The 20447-nt window shown below is 41.0% G+C and overlaps 1 protein-coding gene across 2 annotated transcripts in view; it reads left to right on the forward strand.

Moving 5' to 3' along the window:
• Fndc3a (fibronectin type III domain containing 3A) overlaps positions 1-20447 on the forward strand; it is a 137363-nt gene that overhangs the window by 77140 nt on the left and 39776 nt on the right. The window contains exons 1-2 of one of the 2 annotated variants that reach the window (XM_038309884.1): positions 8708-8823; positions 13058-13134. In XM_038309884.1, the coding sequence (XP_038165812.1) occupies positions 8817-8823; positions 13058-13134 (84 nt within the window). In that variant the 5' untranslated portion in view covers positions 8708-8816. Of the gene's footprint in view, positions 1-8707; positions 8824-13057; positions 13135-20447 lie in introns of those variants that run through there. The other variant, XM_038309883.1, reaches the window with a different exon arrangement.

The following is a 20447-nucleotide window of genomic DNA, read 5'->3' on the forward strand; positions in this document are numbered from 1 at the left end:
TGAAAAACATCTATCATGGAAACTATTAATATCTCTCTGATGAAATAAATTGAAGACATTAGAAAATGGAAAGACCTTCCATGCTCATGAATTGGTACAGTTAATATTGTAAAAATGACCATCTTAAGAAGATTACAGATTCTGTACAATTTCAATAAAAATTCAGTGATATTCTTCACAGAAATAGAAATAATATTCTGAGCTTCATATGGAAGTACAAAGACTCCAGATAGCCAATGCAGCCCTGAACAGAAAGAACAATGCGAGAGGGACCACCACACCAGATTCAGATTGTATTGCAGAGCTAGAGTAATGAAGGCAGCATGGTGCTGCCACAAAAATAGACACACAGATCAGTGGAACAAAATGTAAGGCCCAAATTCAAGTACACCTAATCCATCTTCTATTTGACAAAGATGACAAAAATACATGCTATAGGAAAGACAATATCTTTAAAAAGAATGATACAGGGAAAACTGAGTGTTATCATGGTAAAGAATGCATTAAACACATGCACAAATTCAATTCCAAATGGATTAAAGACCTCTGTGAAATCTGAAATACCAAACTGCTAGAAGAAAACATAGGCAGTACCTCTCACATGTAGAGTTTCTGAGTAGGACTCTATTTGCCCAGGAATTAAGGAATTGATAAACAGGACCTCAGAAAACTAAAAAGGTCCGTACAGCAAAGGAAATGATCAGCTGAGTGAAGAGGAAGCATACAGAACGGGAGACCAGTCTTTGCTAGGTATATATCTAGAAGAGGCTTCATGATCCAATATATAAAGAACTCAAGAAACAGACACAAGAAAGCAAATGACCCAATTAAAGAATGGACTATCAATCTGAACAGAGTTCTCAAAAGAAATAAAAATGGCTTTGAAACATAAAAATGTTCATTTAGCAATTAAGGGAATGCAAATTAAAAATTAAAACTGCTTTCAGCTTTCCTCGTACTCCAGTCAGAACAGCTAGGATCAAGGAAGCAAATGAGTGCGTTGCTGATGATGCAGGGAAAGCGCAGCCTTCAGTCACTGTTGGGGCTGCAACTGGTTCAGCCTTTACGGAATCAGTGTGGAGAAGCCAAAAAAGCTAACAGTAGATCTGCCATATGACCATTCATAACACTTGGAATAGACCCAGAGGACTAAATATCCTGCTACAGAGAGAGTTTCTCCGCTGTGTTCATTGCTGCTCAGTTCACAATAGCTAAGGGACAGAAGCAGCCTGGAAGTCTGATGATGAATGAATAATGCAGGAGCGGTGCACAGACAAATGAATTCCATTCAGCTCTAAAGAGAAACATGATTGCTCACTATCTATGCTCACTACTGCTCTGCTACACCCATATTCTGGAAACATAGCATGTTATATTGCTTTATAAATACTATTGGATTAATTGATTAATGAATAAAAACAAAGTGGTATTTCAAGAGAAAAGAAAAAAGTGAAATTAGCAGGTAAATGGATACAATGCAAATACTCTGTGAGGTAACCCAGACCAAGAAAGGCAAACTGTGTTTTCTTTTGTATTTGTGGATCCTAGCTCTGATTTGGACTTGATTCTGTAACTTGGGAGTAAGCACAGAAACCAAGAGCGTATAAAGAGGGACCTATGCAAGTGGGAGGAAGGGGGAGCCCTAGAGGGGAGAGTAGGGCACAAGTGCTATGCAGAGGGAGAAGGGGAACCTAGTGGGGACTTCATTTGGTAGGGGAGTGAGTGAGGCTAATAGAGAGGAAGAGACAGGGTGGTGGGATAAATAATGGTAAAGATTTTCGAAAAGCCATTGAGAAACACACACATACGGATAGTTCAAATAGAGTCATCCCGCATGGGGTGATAATAATCCTCCTAGGAGCCATAGAATATCTTATTTTTTTAACAAGATATGAAAATATGTTGTTGGTTGGGGCAGGGGAGGGGATGTCCAAAAGACCCTCATTGTCATTGCCATGGTTACCTCCCAGAACATGAAGCTAAGACCTTTTTGCTAAAGACACCATGTACTTCTGTCACAGGACTTGGAAGACTTGAGTTGGTACTCACCTGCAAGCCTCCTCCCTGAGGATTAGCTCTGTTAGTTTCAGAGGGTGCTATGCAAGCTGCAAGAGGGAAGAGTAATTAACAGTTCTGCCCAGCTGTAAATCCTGTGAGCCACAACGATTAGCCCAGCAAAATATGCCCACTGGTGCAATAGAGACACTAGCATCCTGGGAGTAGCCCACAGCTGTCTAATTGGAGTTAAGGCCTCTCAGTAGGAAGGACTCATGTCTGGTCTGTAAACCTAGCCAAGAATCTGTGGCTAGAGAAATCAAAGACCCTAAGGAAAACGCAACTGCTGCCATTTTCATAAATTAATGTAGCTTCCAACCATGTTCTGAATATTTATTCTTATACCCACACATAAATGCAATTTTCACCCCTCACCAAAGAACCTTTTTTAATGATTTTTATTTATATGTTTGAGTGTTTGCCTGCATGTGTGCATGTATATCACATATGTTCCTGGTGCATGTGGAGGCCAGGAGAGGGCATCAGGTGCTCTGGATGGTTGTAAGCCACCATGTGTGTAGTGGGAAGCAAACTGGGGTCCTCGGCAGGAGCATCCAATGCTCTTACTTGCTGATCCATCTCTCCAGCTCCAAGAAACTTCCTTCTGCTGCAGATGGGATTTACTGCATATATGCACAGCTGGTGAAAATGCAGAGAATAAATGGCCATGGGTGCCCAACTTCAGTTAGTACATCTGCAATACAACCCTCCATGTAAGACTCTGGAAACATCACAGAAGAGAGGGCAGAAGACTTGGAGGATCAAAGGACCAAGGGAATGTGTACAAGATGATGTCTTCAACACAAGACAGGGATGCTGCACCCCCTAAATAATAGAACAGATGCCTGCACAAGATGTGCACATCACTAACCAATCCACATGTCAGAGCAGACAGAAAGTTTAAAGAGGCCTTCACCCTAAATGATGAGTTGTAGTGGTTAGCCATAAACACATGCACATATAGGCAGCATTAATTGGAATCATGTGTGTGTGTGTGTGTGTGTGTGTGAGAGAGAGAGAGAGAGAGAGAGAGAGAGAGAGAGAGAGAGAGAGAGAGAGAGAGAGAGAGAGCGAGAGCGAGAGCATGCGTGCATGTGGGTCTGCGTGTGTGTGTCTATATGTGTGTCTGTAATTATAGAAGCAGTCATGAATTCAGGTGTCTTAGGGTTTCTATTGCTATGATGAGCTACCATGACCTCAGCAACTCTTATAAAGAAAAGAATTTCATTGGGTGGCTTACTGTTTCAGAGGCTTAGCCTTTTATCATTATGGTGGGGCATGGTAGTGTGGAGGGAGACAGGAGCTGAGAATCCTATATTTTGGCAGGCAACAGGAAGTGAACTGTCTTAACTGGTTGTGACGAGCATATATGAGACCTCAAAGCCCACCTCCACAGTGACACACTTCCTCCAACAAGACCACACTTCCCGTTAGTGTCACTCCTTTTGGAGCCATTTTCTTTCAGACCACCACAGGACAACACAGGACAAGTTGGGGGGAAGAACAAAAATGATGTATATAAATACGATGTATTTATGTAAGAAATTCTCAAGAGCTTAAAAAAAATAATTGTAAAGAAGAAATCATTGAATTCCTACCCTTTTATATCTTTATTGGTTTTAGGGAAAATGTTTATTTGTTGAGAGGTCTTTCAGTGTAGCCTTGGTTAGTCTGGAATTTGCTATGGAGGCCAAGATAAACTGGAATTCATAGACATCTGCCTTTCTCTGCCACCTGTGTGTGTCTGTATGTCTGTGTGTCTGTAATTATAGAAGCAGTCATGAATTCAGGTGTTTTCTATTGCTGTGAAGAGCCACCATGCCCAGCTTTCTTTTTTATGTATTAATGATTTTGAGCAAATATGACCTTTTGCTTTCTTTTTTTTTTGTGTGCAATAGGTATTACTGACTCCTGATTTGATGCTATGCTAAAGTGCTAACCTTACTGTCCTCAGAGTTACTACTAGTTAAAAGGCTCAATGTTAGTGATTTTGTTCCTGTTTTGAAGAACCTTTCAGTTATAATAGGAAAATATAGATGCATATATTTTCTAAAACATTTGTTAGGCTGTTAAGGCTGTTAACTACACCAAATAATTTTCCTATAGTATTAAAAACAGGAGACTCATTGAGAACATTATAGCTTGTTATACAATGTACTTTGCATCACCGTGCATAAATTTTCTCATCCTTGTCTTATTGTGACAATTGCAACAAACTTAAAAATATACCAGCCTTTTATTTTCATAGAACCTCAACTATTTTGCATGGCTATCTTTATTTAATAGTGTAGCCCATCATACCAGTTCTTTAGACTTCTTCACAATACTTCCAACACACTACTAGCAGTTTTTTTTTGTTTGTTTTGTTTTTTTTTGTTTGTTTTTGTTTTGTTTTGTTTTTCGAGACAGGGTTTCTCTGAAGCTTTTTTAGAGCCTGTCCTAGAACTAGCTCTTGTAGACCAGGCTGGCCTCGAACTCACAGAGATCCGCCTGCCTCTGCCTCCCGAGTGCTGGGATTAAAGGCGTGCGCCACCACTGCCCGGCTACTACTAGCAGTTTTTAAATAGTTTATTTTCAGGTAAGATTGTCAAGGCTAACACAACTACTGGTATTGTGGCTTATATACTATATGGGTACCAAACATTGCTCGACTTAGCAGGTTCGAACTTAATTTAGCTCTCATTATACCCACATAAAGTAAAATAACTGTTATCTCTGTTTTACATCTGAGGAAACTAAGATAGAAAACGTTAACTTTTTAGGTCTCAGAACTACAAGTGTTAAGGGCAGCTCCAAAGTATGCCATGAGCTGCATGGCTTAGAGATTGACCTACCTAAGGTGAAGGGTAATGGAGAGAGGACAACACACATACAGAAGAGCTGGGATTCCCTGTGCGCACTGCTGGAATCTCAGCTTGCTTACCAGTTTTCATGCAGCACCGTGGGAGAAGGACACTGGGTTTAGCTAAGCTCAGTAGACGGACTCTCTAGGAACTGCCCGCAGCAGTCATCCCCGAGGAAGTCTAGGGAACAGTTTGATCGTGGTTGGGTAAGGTGTGATTTTTGAAACCTTCTGATTTTGTTTGGTAGACTGAATCCTCAAATGACCACTGTTTCCACAAAATGATTGGCATTATGTGTTCACAAGAGAAGGTTTGCCGTGCGGGGTGGAGAACAGTAGATGATTGCTGGACCATTAGCTATCCATTTGGATTAACAGAATCACACCACCTTTTTATACTTACCTAAAAGTCAATTCTTGAGTAAGGATAAACATGAAAATGATGAGGGAAATTAATTTTATAACTGTGGAGTGGAGCTGTCTTTAGACACACACACACACACACACAGGACTATCAAACTATGTTTTACTTCAATTCAATTAGAAATGTTTGTACATTTTCATAAACTATATATGAATTCATGAACTAAGGAGATAAGTCCAGCCAGCTTTACCCGAAAGAGTTAAGTACCTAGAAAACACAAATATTACTTATTTTTAAAAGACAACCTAAGGTGAAGGGTAATGGAGAGAGGACAACACACATACAGAAGAGCTGGGATTCCCTGTGCGCACTGCTGGAATCTCAGCTTGCTTACCAGTTTTCATGCAGCAATATTACTTATTTTTAAAAGACAACCCATATATAAATCAAAAGATGAAAATGGACTAGGTAATGTACAATGAGAATAAGATAATATTGGCCAAATTTTAAGATCTGCATTCCAAGTAGTAGTGAGACTGAATTGATAGAGCCTCTTCTGCAGTGCTTGCTGAAAGGAGTGAATTAGTACATGAGGGAAAGGATTTCACATTGTCCTCTAAAAATAACAATTACATAATCCTGAATCCAGCATTTCTCTTTCTGGGTATAGTGGGGTCTCTTAAAGAAAGATGTGGGCCAAGAGACCTACAGAAATCTCCCCATTAGAGTCTATTCTATCCACTTCTCCAGTGGTGATGTTAGCAAGTCTTGTGGATTAAATGCCCATTTATCAGAGACAGTGGGATTTATCTCTCAGACTAAGTTTATTTTTGAATCCCAGAATAGTTCACCCAGTGGTCTCTTACAAAAGGCCTATGTCCTGATGTCTCCTCAACATCTTAGGTGTAACATATCCAAAGCTGGGCATCTGACCGATTGTGCCCTGGCCCATTTCATCCACTTTGGTGCTTATGCAAATACCTGCTACAGATACCTGAGAACCAGGCCTTTGGTGGCTTCCATTTGGGGTCATGGCTATATAAAAATGCTTAACTTTCGTTTTCTAAAGTGTTGTACCATAGTCCCACAAGCAGTGTGTATGAGTTAGATACATTCTTTTAAGGTATAATTCAGATAATTTCTTAAATCCAGCAGTGTCTAACTACCTGTTCACTCACAGTAAAAGCCAAAGACTTGACAGTGCTGTACAAGGCCCAAGGGAATCTTATTTCCCCGTGTTCCCCTCTGCCTCCCTGGCCACGCTCAGTGTTCTCGCAGCTGAGCAGGCCTATCGTGGCCCTTCTTTGGGGACTTTGTACTGGTTGCTCTCTCTATGAAAAAATGAACTTTCCTTAGAAGCCCATGTGATTCACTCCCACCCTTAAATCTTTGCTCAAAAGTTACCTTCTCGGTGAAAGTGGGACTGAACATTACTTTGAATTTTAATTCTTAGCTAGCTGTGCCAAGCAGCACCTCTCTGTACCCAGCCACCCATCCTAACCCTGCTTTGTTTCTTTCTCATATTGCTATTTTCTACCTTCAGATATGTTTTCAGCATACATACTGTCTCAAAACATACATGATTTACCACAATCTGACTTATTATGTCATGTACTTATTATTTTAAAAAATATTAAAATGGGTGGGCATACATGCCAAGGCATGCGTGTGGGGTCAGAGGACAATTTTCCGGAGTCCAGTTCTGTTCTTCCACCATGTGGATCCTGGGTATTGGATTCAGGTTGTCAAATACTAACAGCAAACACTTTTTCCTGCTGCGCATCTCTTCCAGTGTGAGATTTATCCATTTTCATTTACTGCTCTATCCCAAATGCCTAGACAGTATCCAGCATGTGGCAGATGAAGTTACAGAAGATAATGCTATCTAATTTCATCAGCCTTGAAACAAATTAAATTGGCTAGACATAGGATTGATGTTCTTTTAGATTTGTTTCATGATCCTGGAATCTGACCTGGGCCTTGTGCCCTGTTAGGCTGCTAGCTAAGCACTCTCCCCCACTACACCCCTCAGCTGGAACACTGGGAAGATAAGAGTAAAGGCAGTGCTGGGCGCTGGTGGTGCGCGCCTTCAATCCTCAAAAGCAGTGTGGCCTAGAGTGAGTTCCAGGATAGCCAGGGCTACACAGAAAAACTCTGTCTCGAGAAACTTAAAAAAAAAAAAAAGTAGAAAAGATTAGCTGTGCAGAGTGGTGGCTGCAGGGCCGCAAGGAGTTCCAGTTTGATGGTGACCTCTGTGACTGCTTGCAGAGCAGCTGTGTAGTCACCAGGACTACAGGGCAGGCTTTCACCATTAGTAGGCCCGAAATGGCCCCTGAGCTATTCTGACCATGTTGGTTAAAGTTGGAAATACAAAATTTAAAAACACTCCAACCTGTTCCTCCAGCTATGTCTTGCCTGATTTTATTTATTTATTTACTTTCAGGGGAGACGGGTCCTTTAAACTGGGCCTGTGTTTTAAAATGTAATTATCATTTGAGACAACCCTGCCTTTGTGTGCCCTTGACAAGTTACTTAGCTGCCCTCTGCTTCCCTAGTAATGATGCCTCTACTCGGGCTAACAAGCAGGATACTCCAGATGGTCCCTCTTTACTGTGTAATCATTAGTTTGAAAGTCCATGATCATACTTCTGCTTAGGATAACTATCAGTTATGGAACAGCATCAGCCCATGTATTTCATGCTCTGGTTTATATAACTGACTCAATTGTCCCAGCAGTGCTGGGAGGCTGATGAAGAGAACCTGCCACAGAGACAGATAAGTCATAAGTCATGAAAAACAAAAACAAAAACAAAAAAAGCTTATTTTTACCCAGTTTGTAACTGAGTATCTAATTTTGTAAATATGAACAAGAATACTATTCACTAAGCATCTTTCTTTAATGCTCAGAGTAAGTCTTATTTTTAAAAATCATAAAAAAGAAAGTAAAGGATAATAAAAGCAGAAGCCCTCATCAGCTTTCGAGGAAAAAAAACAATAGCCTAAAATATAGTCCACCTTTAAGGAACTTGTCGTCCCTGCCTATTGTATGGGCAAATTCTTTGTGTATTTTAGACATTCCTAAAGATTAAGCATGAGATGCCGATGGTTATACACTCACAATTTGGATTAAGGCTTTGAAATTAATTTACCCCAAACTTTGTAGGTGAAAGCCAACAGCAGTAGGTGGAAAAACCCGTAAACACAAAAGGGAGTGGTCTTCCGTCGAATAGGTCTTCGTAGGGTTATTTTGATGAGCGTTTGCGTTGGCTCTTTAGGGAAGCAGCTGGAGGCGCCTTTTAATCCTTTGGTTTCAGTGGCTCCCAAACAAGACCCTTGGCGCTGTTTCCTCTGCCGGTCTTTCCCGGTTCACTGCAGGTCATGTGATAGTTGTCACGTGACTCGGTCAAAGGATCTTTTCCTCTTACCAGCTTTGGGAAAAAAAAAAAAGAAAGAAAGAAAAAAAACCGAAACTGTTCTCCAATTAAAGCTGCTAACGTGTACTACGCCGTTTCCTTGTTGGGTTTTCTTGTTCGCTGCTGCTCCTGTAGAAACAAAATGAGTGGTAAGATTTGCTGGTTTTGAGCATTCGCTTTTATTTTAAAACATAGGAAGCTTTGTATTAACCTAAAGCCGTGTTGTGTGGTTTTTAATAGATGCCAAATCTTTTCGCTGTAAAAGCACCTAAATTGCTATGTGGTTATGAAAATAGTAGACTATATGAGCTAGACTGATTTTTATATTTCACAGTATGTCCCATTCTGGCCTCTTAGTTTTATTTGGGTTTTCTTTTTTTAAGACTGATCTGAAAATTGGCATCAGATAATTTGGAAGCCATTGTGCACGCCAGCAGTAAGCAGCCCGTTCCGTATTTAATTTTAAATGCTTGGGCATACTTGTAGTTTTTTTTTTTTAATGAAATTTCCTGAATACGAATGTAGATTAACAAAGAAACAGTTTATGCTAGGTGAAATGAATTAGGCATTAAGTTATTGGTGGTACTTTTAAGAATCGGGGTGGGGAGTTTCTCAAATTTAAGGGAAATGACGAGTAGAATTATACCCTCTTTTGCGGGTTTGTAAAATCAGAAACAGGCCCTTAACAGTAATGGAATCACTCTGTGCTTTGGGATAAATTTTGCCTTCAGCTTGAAAATTCTGAAGGAGCTGTTAGATTTACCCACAGTTGCTCAAGCTTTCTTGTGCCGGGTGTGCATTTCATGTACTCCCTTGTAGCAGGTTGGACTTCCCTAGACACAGGTTGCTTTGCTGCTTACAAATTTAAAACAGTTTATGGTTAATCTTCTAGAACTTCCTGAACTACAGAGTACTGTTTTGTTACTGTGGACACAGGACAAGGAACATGTGTGGTGCTGTTAGCAGTTGGATCTGAATATCAATACTGTGTTTACTGTTTATGAATTGTGGGTGTTGGCAGGTTTGTGCTCAATGCTGAATATATCCTACCAATATTTTAGATAATGTATATGGTACTGATCAATTGCCTTTTAAAAATCTAATCATGTGGCATTTCTGCTTCCTAATTAGAAAATATACTTTGGTTAAATGATCACATCATAAAGGTGTTTTTGTGCTACTTTTGTTGCAACTAAATGATTAATTACCTTAGTAGCTATCCAAATAGAATGTGAACTGAGTATGGAGATAAATGCCTGTAATACTATCAGTCTGGAGGCTGAGAGGATGGTGAGTTCAAGGCCAGCCTGGGCTGCCTCCGAGTATTTTATATAGTTGTAGTCTTATTTCTAGTAAAAGGATGACATCCCACAGCAGGTGTGTGCTGCGACTGTAAGCGTCACCAGCTGGAAGTTACTAGTCTAATAGCTAAATAGAAAACACGCATCTGTTTTAATTGTTTGGAGTAAAGAACAGTTCTGGTTTTGAAGATGCCTGTCTGCTTTGTGTTATTTCCACACCCCCTTCATCAGTCCCTTTAATGATGTGACCCAAGATTAAACTACAGTGGGCACAAAGGGCCTGAGGTCTAAGCGTAGCACATAGAGCTCAGCAAGGGAGAATTTCCTTTATTAAGAATACAAATGTAATTTTCAGCAAATTCTTTGTTTTCCAACCAAGTTTCACATTTTATAAATGATATCTAAGCCATTTCTTAGAATTTGGAAGGCTAGTTTACTGGTTTATGTAAATTAGTTAATGTAGAAAAAGGAGCATTAGGGTACAGCTGTTCTCATTTCTCCAGAGAGCAGAAAAGTGTGCTTTGAATGAAGCCTATTTTTAAAGAGGCTCTCACAAGTGTTATTTAGTAAACTAGTAGGTGGTGTTTACTTAAATTTCGAATTGTGTTTCTGCTTTTACTCATGTTTTTCAAGGAAATAAAACAAAACCCTTTGGAGGCAAGACCTAATGTCTCAGCCCAGTTACCAGCAGCAAGTAGCATTGCAGTGTTCATGTGATGTATAGAGAAACGAAACTGATAGTGTCTTTAATTCCAGCTCTACCACTTGGGCAGGCTTAAGTTCCCTCTGCTTCATTTTCTGTCTGGAAAATGGGTAATGATGAAAATAGTTGCTTGATTAAATGATTATAAAGAGAAACAATACATTGAAGACCTGGCTTTTAGTGTTAGTGTTTACAATTTATAATTAAAATAATAGTTACAGAGAGCTGGAGAGATGGGGGTTAAGATCATTTGTTGCTGGTACAGAGAACCTGGGTTCAGTTTTCAGCATCTGTATGGTAGGTAGCTCACAATCATCATCCATAACTCCAGTTCCAGGGGATTCAACACTCTACTCTGACCGTCACAGGCACCAGACACTCACATGGTGGGCATGCACCTATTTAGGCAACACACACACACACACACACACACACACACACACACACATTAAATAAGGAAATATTTTTTTAATAGATAGCATTTGGAAGAACTTGGTGTATTTTGGAGATGTGATGTTCTTCATTTGTAGGGCACTTGGCTGGCCAGGCCCTGAGTGTTAGAGCCCCATGCATTTGCCTGGTCCTCTGGGAGAAAGGACAGATGCACATAGTGCACTACAGAAGTCTACATTCCCTCTGCTTGCTGTACAGTAACCACTTAGTCCTCACTGTCTCTTCCCTTCCCTTCATCCCTTTTCTTTCCTCTTACTTTCCCTCTTTTCTCTATTTACTGCCCCATCCACATTCTCTCTTGTCTTTATCCTCTTCTTTTCCTACCCCTTTCTCTTCATTTCCCCTCATCTGCCATGATTTAGTATTTTTCTTCTCAAAGTCCATTTTCTTTAACATTCTCTTTTCTTTCTTCACTTCCCCCCATCACCCTGGGTTGCTCTGTCCTCACCCCTCCTTCTCCCAAGCAAGGCTGGAATTCATGGGGATTTGCTGGGACCTGTGTGCTTTTCAGCCCTGGTGGCCATTCCCCTCACCATATGATTTAAATTCTAAACATAAAAGCATCCCAGCCTTTTTTTTAACCAGATGTGACACTTTATTTTCTTAGAAGGAGTAATTGATCTTACAAAAAAGCAAAAAAGAAAACAATTTCAAATGATTAAAAACTGTTGCATACGGGACACTGCAACGTAAAGTTACTAAGAGAAAAGATCTGAAGATGAGGTATTTTTGAAATGTTTTTGAAAACAAGTAAGGTTTTTGTTCTATAAAGTATGAAACCTTCCAAAAGAGCTTATTTTATTTCCAGAAAGGTGAAAAGAGATTAAGATAGGATTTATGAAGGTTATCTGAAAAGATGACACAGAAGAAAATGATGGAGCGCAGTGAAGTTCCAGGGTCTTGTTTAGAGTTCCCTGTTCTGGAGAGCCCACGCTAGCCTGAGTAAATGCTCCTGTGCATCTTGCACCTGTGCTTTTGCGCACTCCTCCACCTGTGCTTGTGCACACTCCTCCACCTGTGCTCGAGTGCATTCCTCCACCTGTGCTTGTGTGCATTCCTCCACCTGTGCTCTTGTGCATCCTCCACCTGTGCTCGTGTGCATTACTCCACCTGTGCTCGTGTGCATCCTCCACCTGTGCTCGAGTGCATTCTCCACCCGTGCTCGTGTGCATCCTCCACCTGTGCTTGTGTGCATTCCTCCACCTGTGCTCGTGTGCATCCTCCACCTGTGCTCGTGTGCATTCTCCACCTGTGCTCGAGTGCATTCTCCACCTGTGCTCGTGTGCATTACTCCACCTGTGCTCGTGTGCATCCTCCACCTGTGCTCGAGTGCATTCTCCACCCGTGCTCGTGTGCATCCTCCACCTGTGCTCGAGTGCATCCTCCACCTGTTCCCAGCCCAGGACAGGACCATGCTGCACTGCACAGCATGGAGTTTTTCAAATGCCCCACTGTTCTTCTGCTCTGCTGTGCCTTCTGCCTGTTTTGTTGGTTTGTGTGTGTGTAGTGGGGGGGGGAGGTGTTCTGGGTTCTTTTGTATTTCTAATTGATTTTTTTTTTTTTAAATACGAAGTTCAGTTTGATTTTCCTCTTGCCCAACCATTAGAGGCCCATGGGTTGTTTGTACGGAAAATAAAATGATTTGGGATTATAAACCAGTTGAACATTTCTATTGGAGAGCCTGGAAATCTTAGGTTTTCAGTGTTACCCAAGTTAGTGTAAACACTGGGCAAGTTTGAGAAATATAGGTGTGCTTGAAAGATAATCTGTACATTTCATAAAGTAAATGCTACGTAAAAGCTTCCATGGTATTACACTACAGCCACCGTTGACTTAATATCTAGCCTAGGTAAAGTAGTCACACTGTTCTCCACTTCTTCTTGCTAAGCACCAGTGTATGTTTTTTTGTTTCTGTGACCCATTCAGGTCCTGCTCAGGTTCCAATGATGTCCCCAAATGGTTCCGTGCCTCCTATTTATGTGCCTCCTGGATATGCCCCACAGGTATGCTTTTTGTCTTATATTTCTTTATATATGTATCTAATGATAGTGTTAATTCTCTTTGACTTTGATTCTGGTGAAAATATGCTGTTAAAGTTCTGGATGTTATTCACTGCAGTATTGTCTATAAATCCATGTAAAATATTTTACTACATTTGGAAAGGAGAGAAAAGAACATTGGTAATACTCATCACTCAAGAGTTGCCTTTGGACATTAAATGAAAAAAAAAAAATTTAGAGTTTTGTCTCCATGAATATACAAATTGTGTAATTAAGTTAAGTCGCCCACACATAGCTTTTTACATTGACTTTAAAGGAAGCCAGGATAGTGCTGCCAGCCTCGGGTGCTGCCAGTAATCATATGGACATACTGTGGTGAATAGAATTTGTTTTCATGTCTCCTTGCGTAGCCCAGGTTGGCCTCAGAGATGTATTGCAGGTGCATAACACTATACCTGCTTGCCTGTCATAGAAGAGCACTCAAGTCTGCAGCCATGACACTAAGTGGTCACTGCCTGTCTACACCATAGCCCTTCCCTCCAACCTTGGAGACCGAGGAGGTCACTGGATCCATACCATAGCCTCACATGAATTGCCAAGCTCTGAGTTAAGTGAAGCACAGCTAGATTGCATATACAGGCAGCTAAAATTAAATAGTAGAACTGAAATGTTCAGAATTGTCTTAGTTAGGGTTTTTATTCTATGAAGAGATACCATGATAATGGCAACTGTTATAAAGGAAAGCATTTAATTGGGGCTGACTTAAGTTCAGAGGTTTAGTTCATTATTGTCAAGATGGGAAGTACGGTGGCATGTAGACAGACATGGTGTTGGAGAATCATTTGAGTTGTATGTCCAGAGTCTTGGTTGGGTGCATTTTCATTTAAACAACCACAGATATCTTCCACTACTGAGGTTTTTTTGTGGTCTGTGCTCATTGTGTCAAGTCCCTGTTAGGTAATACTCATACTCTTTTCTAAGATCCAGATTTGCACTTAAGTACTCTTGGAACCCTGTCTTACCTCCTCCCCGGCTATAGCAGGATGTCAGGAGGATATTGTGGTGGATTCTTGCTTACATTATGAAGCATGTCTCAGTATGACCGCAGACATTAATACAGGAGGCTGGAAGTTGCCTGGAATTGAGAGTCAGAACAGCTGGGTCCTTTATCTCAGACCTTGCTGTCTGTTGGGATTTGGGCATATCAGCTTTCTTGACTCTCGGTGCCCTCCTTGTAACGAGGTGAAGACATATGAGATGGGGTGGGTATTCAAAGGATCCTATAGTCTTTTTAAATAGCCTCTGGTCACTATGACTGCTTCAGTTTCATGCAGTGCACCCTTCATTGATTAGAATTTGCATTCCACATGCAGGTTTAACTAACATTCTCACTGCTGCATTCCAGAACTAATGGCTTTTTTTCCTGCCTGATCTCTGGGACCTTTAAAAATTAAATAGCATTGATGTGATTTACTCCAGCTTGTGTTGATGTAACGTCTGTTTCTTCTGCTGCTCTGTTGCTCTTCCTCAGAAGTTTGTTCACTTAAACAGAGACCTTTTTCTAGCATAATTCACTTCAAACATTTATTGAGTGGTATTACTGCCAAACTCTGTCATGTGCTCTTGGCATATGAGTGAGACAGTTACTCCAGTTAGATGGTATTCTTGTAGAGGCAATTATTGTTTGTATTTTGTTGTGGTGGTAGTCATTGTTTATTTGGGGTTTGGTTTTGACTTACTGTTGAGATACGGTCTCACTGTGTAGTCTACGCTGGCCTTGAATTTATGATCCCCTTACCTTTGCCTCCCTAGTACTAGAATGAATCACTATGCTAAGCATATGCTCCCATCTTACAATACTTTTTTGTTTTTATGACAAACCCTCAACCTTCTCATTTCACTCAATTGTGAGTATAGAAAGAGATTTTCCAAGCCTTACCTGGATATCATATGTTTATCACAGTTTGCTAGTTAATTTTCTTTCTTAGGAAGATGAGGAGGTTTAGCAGCAGATCTTCTATACATCAGTGTTCCCCAGATGTGTAGTGATACACATCAGCCACTCTTGAGAATGAGATAGGCAAGACTATTACCTCCCTCTGCAGTTTACAAAATTCTTGTAGGGAAAGGCAAACAAAAAGCATCATCAGTGGGCAGATTAGTGTATTAAAAGGAGAGTGAGGGCAACCGTGAAAATAGAGTAGAGCTGGTTGTGTATTAAAATAGCTCGGTGGAGCAAACCACACAGGGAAGGTGTGATGTAAGCTGAATCTAAGGAAAGGTAGGTGTTTCCGTGACTTTATCTGATGAAAAGGGATTCTAGAAAGAGGAATGGCTATTGCTGATGACCTAAGTGGAGGTGTATCCCATGGCTATAGAGCTGAGTAAGAGTGGAGTGAGGGCAGAGTTAACTGGATGGTGTAGGCGCTCTGGTCACTGTAGCCTCAGTACCAAACACCTACCATCAGTACTTAGAAGTCAGTCATCCAGATTGTGGGACCAAGATGACTCCTTAGAGCGCCTCCTTGGTCTGTTTGCTTCTCTGCACACAAAAGCCCTCCATGCATAAGCTTATCCATGAGCAAAGTATAAATTTCTTGATGTGTGGTTTGCCTTGCACCCGTGTTCTCTTGATACTTCCAACAGTACTCCACTTTTGTATGACTTCTGGTTCTTACTGGTTTCCTTCCTCCATGATTTTAATAAAGCTCCTGTTTAGAGAATGCTAATTACCCCATTTAAAAAAAAATGTTATTCTGTCAAGCCCTAGATCACGTTATTTGTACTAATTTTTTGTATGATTATTCTCATGAGGTCTTAGGTTCCTTGGAGATAGGAGCAGCCTTTTAATTAATTTTGCATTCTTGTACTCGGATGTAGTAGATGTCCCGTAAGTATTTGTCAAATAAATTGATGAATTTTAATCATAATCTTTCTGGAAGCATTGTAGGAAGCTAGTAAATTTATTGCTACTATTAACTTAATATAAAAATCAAGATTGCCTCTAGGAAATTTATCAGTTTGAAGTATATGATGTAACCCCCCCCAAAAAAAAATCAGTCTTTTGAAATACTCTTAAGACTCTAGTAAGACTGTATTCTCGGGTTCTCATATCCCTGCTAACATACCCCCATTCCTGTGACACATAATCTATAATGCTAGAAAACATTAAGATCTACATTGTACTCATAGCTAAGCACTTGACACATTGTCAAAGCCTGACACATGAGCATAGTGCTAGCAAATCAAGAAGCCAGGAGTAGAAGGAAGAAACGAGGCACATGCATGGCTATAGGAAAATGCAGATTGCTTGGTGGGAATGAAGTGGCACACACATTAATGACTGCCATCTGGTCTCCTTTTAGCATGTTACACTCTGAACAACCTCACTTGTTAGATTCCTGTAGTACGTTTGTCCTTATTGAAAAATGGGGCACTGAACTGAACAGAGAATTAAGTTCAAATGGCCAAAAGACACTTTAAGGTCATGCTCAACCTCCTTAGTGATCAGGGAAATGCAAATCAAAACAACTTTGAGATACCATCTTACACCTGTCAGAATGGCTAAAATAAAAAACACTAACGATAGCCTTTGCTGGAGAGGTTGTGGGGTAAGGGGTACACTCATCCATTGCTGGTGGGAATGCAAACTTGTGCAACCACTTTGGAAATCAGTGTGGCGGTTTCTCAGAAAATTCGGGATCAACCTACCCCAGGATCCAGCAATACCACTCTTGGGAATATACCCAAGAGATGCCCTATCATACTACAAAAGCATTTGTTCAACTATATTCATAGCAGCATTATTTGTAATAGCCAGAACTTGGAAACAACCTAGATGCCTTTCAATGGAAGAATGGATAAAGAAAGTGTGGAATATATACACATTAGAGTACTACTCGGCGGTAAAAAACAATGACATCTTGAACTTTGCATGCAAATGGATGGAAATAGAAAACACTATTCTGAGTGAGGTAACCCAGACCCAAAAAGATGAATTTGGTATATACGCACTCATAAGTGGATTCTAGACATAAATAAAGGTCAGCGAGCCTATAATTCGTGATCCTAGAGAAGCTAAATAAGAAGGTGAACCCAAAGAAAAACATATAGTTATCCTCCTGGATATTGGAAGTAGATTAGATTGCCAGGCAAAAATTGGGATCTTGGGGATGGGGGTGGAATGGGGAGAAGGGGAGATGGGGAGAGAAAAGTGAGGAGGGGAGAATGGGGAGACTCTGGGGAATGGGATGGTTGGGATGGAGGAAGGGTGGATAGGGGAGCAGGGAAGAAGATATCTTAATTAAGGGAGCCATTTTAGGGTTGGCAAGAGACTTGACTCTAGAGGGCTTCCCAGGTATCCATGGAGATGTCCCCAGCTAGTTCCTTGGGCAGCTGAGGAGAGGGAGCTTGAAATGGCCCTTTCCTATAGCCATACTGATGAATATCTTGCATATCATCATGGAAGCTTCATCTGGCGATGGATGGAGATAGAGACAGAGACCCACATTGGAGCGCTGGACTGAGCTCCCAAGGCCCAAATGAGGAGCTGAAGGAGGGAGAACATGAGCAAGGAAGTCAGGACTGCCAGGGGTGCGCCCACCCACTGAGACGGTGGGGCTTATCTAATGGGAGCTCACCAAGGCCAGCTCGACTGGGACTGAAAAAGCATGGGATCAAACCGGACTCTCTGAACGTGGCGGACAATGAGGGCTGACTGAGAAGCCAAGGACAATGGCACTGGGCTTTGATCCTACTGCATGTACTCGCTTTGAGGGAGCCTAGTTTGTTTAGATGTGCACCTTCCTGGACCTGGATGGAGGGGGGAAGACCTTGGACTTCCCACAGGGCAGGGCACCCTGACTGCTCTTTGGACTGGAGAGGGATAGGGAGGGGAGTGGGGGAGGGGAGGGAAATGGGAGGTGGGGAGGAGGTGGAAATTTTTAATAATAAAAAATTTTTTAAAAAAAGCAGGAGGAAAGCCTCAGACCAGACCAGCTGTTTAGAAAAGATGCTCTGTGGTCCGTCAGCCACGACCACGTGCCTTTCTTATTGATGCGTCTGCCCCTTCTGTTAGGTATAATAATAAGCTATGAATGCTTCTTAACAGGAAAGGGAAGGTTTCAAGAAACTGGCATACAACTGAGAAGCAGAAGTTCAGATAGCAAATGGGGAATAAAGTAAAAGAATTGTAAAGTCTAACAAAGTAGCTGAAAACATAGAAGACAAATGGTGACAAGAACTTAAACTGCAGTTCACTGATCTTACTACTTAAGAACCTTGCATTGCAAGGTGAACTTAATATTTTAATATTAATAATCTAGAGATGAAGCTAGTGACTTACTAAAAAAATTTATAAACCGAATGGAACTGGATGGCAACATCAAAAATTCTCTTTGGGTTAGGAGATAGCTTAGTGGTCAGAGTACTTGCTGGCAGGCCTGAGATCTGAGCTCAGATCACTAGCACCTACATGAAAATAAACTAATAAGGAGGGGTGAAGTGTGATCCCAGCATTTGAAACACAGAGACACAAGATACCTATTCAGTGTAAGCTGAGTAGCCAGACCCTTGGAATCAGGGAGCGCTGGGATCAGTGAGAGATTTTGCCTTAGTAAATAGAGTGTGCCTCTGTTAAGGAAGACTGCTGATGTCAGCCACTGGTCTCCATGTGCATAGGGTCTTTTTGAGCCAGATGTTGTGGTTTCTAACTGTAATTAAGGGCTTGAGAGATAGAGGCAAGATGACTATGCTCAGAGATAGCCTGGGTTATTAGCAGACCTCCCTTGACTGCTAATGCTTTTGTTTGTTTTAGTGGCATGAGGGTGGTTGTTCAGATGAGAGGGTTCCTTGGGGAGGGCCTTGTAGATTTTGTAAAGTGGGGGAAAGACCCATGTTAGCTTAATTACAAGTTTCAAGTTACTCCTTTAAGCTGCGCTTGCTGTTTCAGTTTGGATTGTGTTAGCAGACAGTGGTGAACCACTACCTTCTTCAGAGCTTCCACAGCCTGGCTGATTCTGGGGCTGTCTTTACAAAACAGCCAAATGGGAAGAGCACGGATCTGGGAAGACCAGAAGAGAACGTACAGGGGTTCAGCTGAGACAAGAGAACGGGGGCCATGCTGTCTTGCTGATGTGTATATGTGCACCTGTTATATAAAGCAAGGATTTCTCGACAGAGTGCTCAAATTCTTACTATTATCTAAGAACTTCAAGGTGAGGAGTTTGGTTACCAAGGTTGGGGAATAAGCAAGGCTTTGAGGAATTTGCCCTAAAGAGTCCAGTGAGGAGACAAGGAGAAGGAAACTTTCTGGTTGAATTGAATGTTTATAATCATACAGGTACTAAGGGAAAAAGAAAAGAGCAGAACAGAATTACCTGAGACTTTGGTTGTGTCCAGGAAGGCACATAGCCAGTATAAAATGTCAAATATTGAACACAATCTTTCTGTCTTCAATAGAGGAAACTGGACTTTGTCTAATTGCGATTAGATGGTATGTGATTAAGGAGTTACGCTATGATGATAGGTATCTGTGTTTTAATTTTTATTTACAGACTAGCATAACTTTACTGTTTTTCTTTACCCTCGTGCCAGAGTACCAACTGATGTGAGTTCAGTGCTGGAATGCTAACTGCTTCACAGCAGCTGGGCCTCTGGAGACTTGAGGCGGTTTTGAGGTCTTTGGGCCTCACTCTGAAGTTAGGCTGCCTAAATCATTCATTAAAGTGCTAAAAGTGCTCTATGTTCTTTTGGTTCTGGTCCAGCTCTTTGTTGTTTTGTGTGGCATTTTATTGGTTTGGTTTGTGTTTCCTGGTGGCATTTTTGGTGTTTGGTTTTGTTTTTGTAATTGCGGCAAAATACACATAGCATATATTTATACCAACTTAACCATTTTTAGGTGTATGACTTGGTGGCACCAAATACATTCACGTTCCGTCATCCATCCACAGAACTCTTCACGATGATTCAGACTAAAGCTGTGAACCTGTTTAGTAATAACTCCCACTCTCCTCCTAGCTTATCCTCTACTTTAGTAAGATACGGCATTAGGAGGCAAGCTGCTTGACTTCTAATGTTAGCTCCTGTACACTGCTACTGTGTGGCACTGGACAATTTAACATCTCTGTGCTTTGATTTCTCCATCTGAAAATAGAGATAATGGTATCTCATGTACAGTATTGCTATGAGAATGAAATAATTTATATTGTTCCCTCAAGAAAGTTGCAGATTACCTCCCATAAAAATATACATGGGGAAAATGAACAAACTCTATGATATGATGAATATTGAGGAGGTGACTTAGAATCAGGGGAATC

The sequence above is a fragment of the Arvicola amphibius genome, chromosome 13 (genome assembly GCF_903992535.2).
Source record: "Arvicola amphibius chromosome 13, mArvAmp1.2, whole genome shotgun sequence".
Taxonomy (NCBI): Eukaryota; Metazoa; Chordata; class Mammalia; order Rodentia; family Cricetidae; genus Arvicola; species Arvicola amphibius.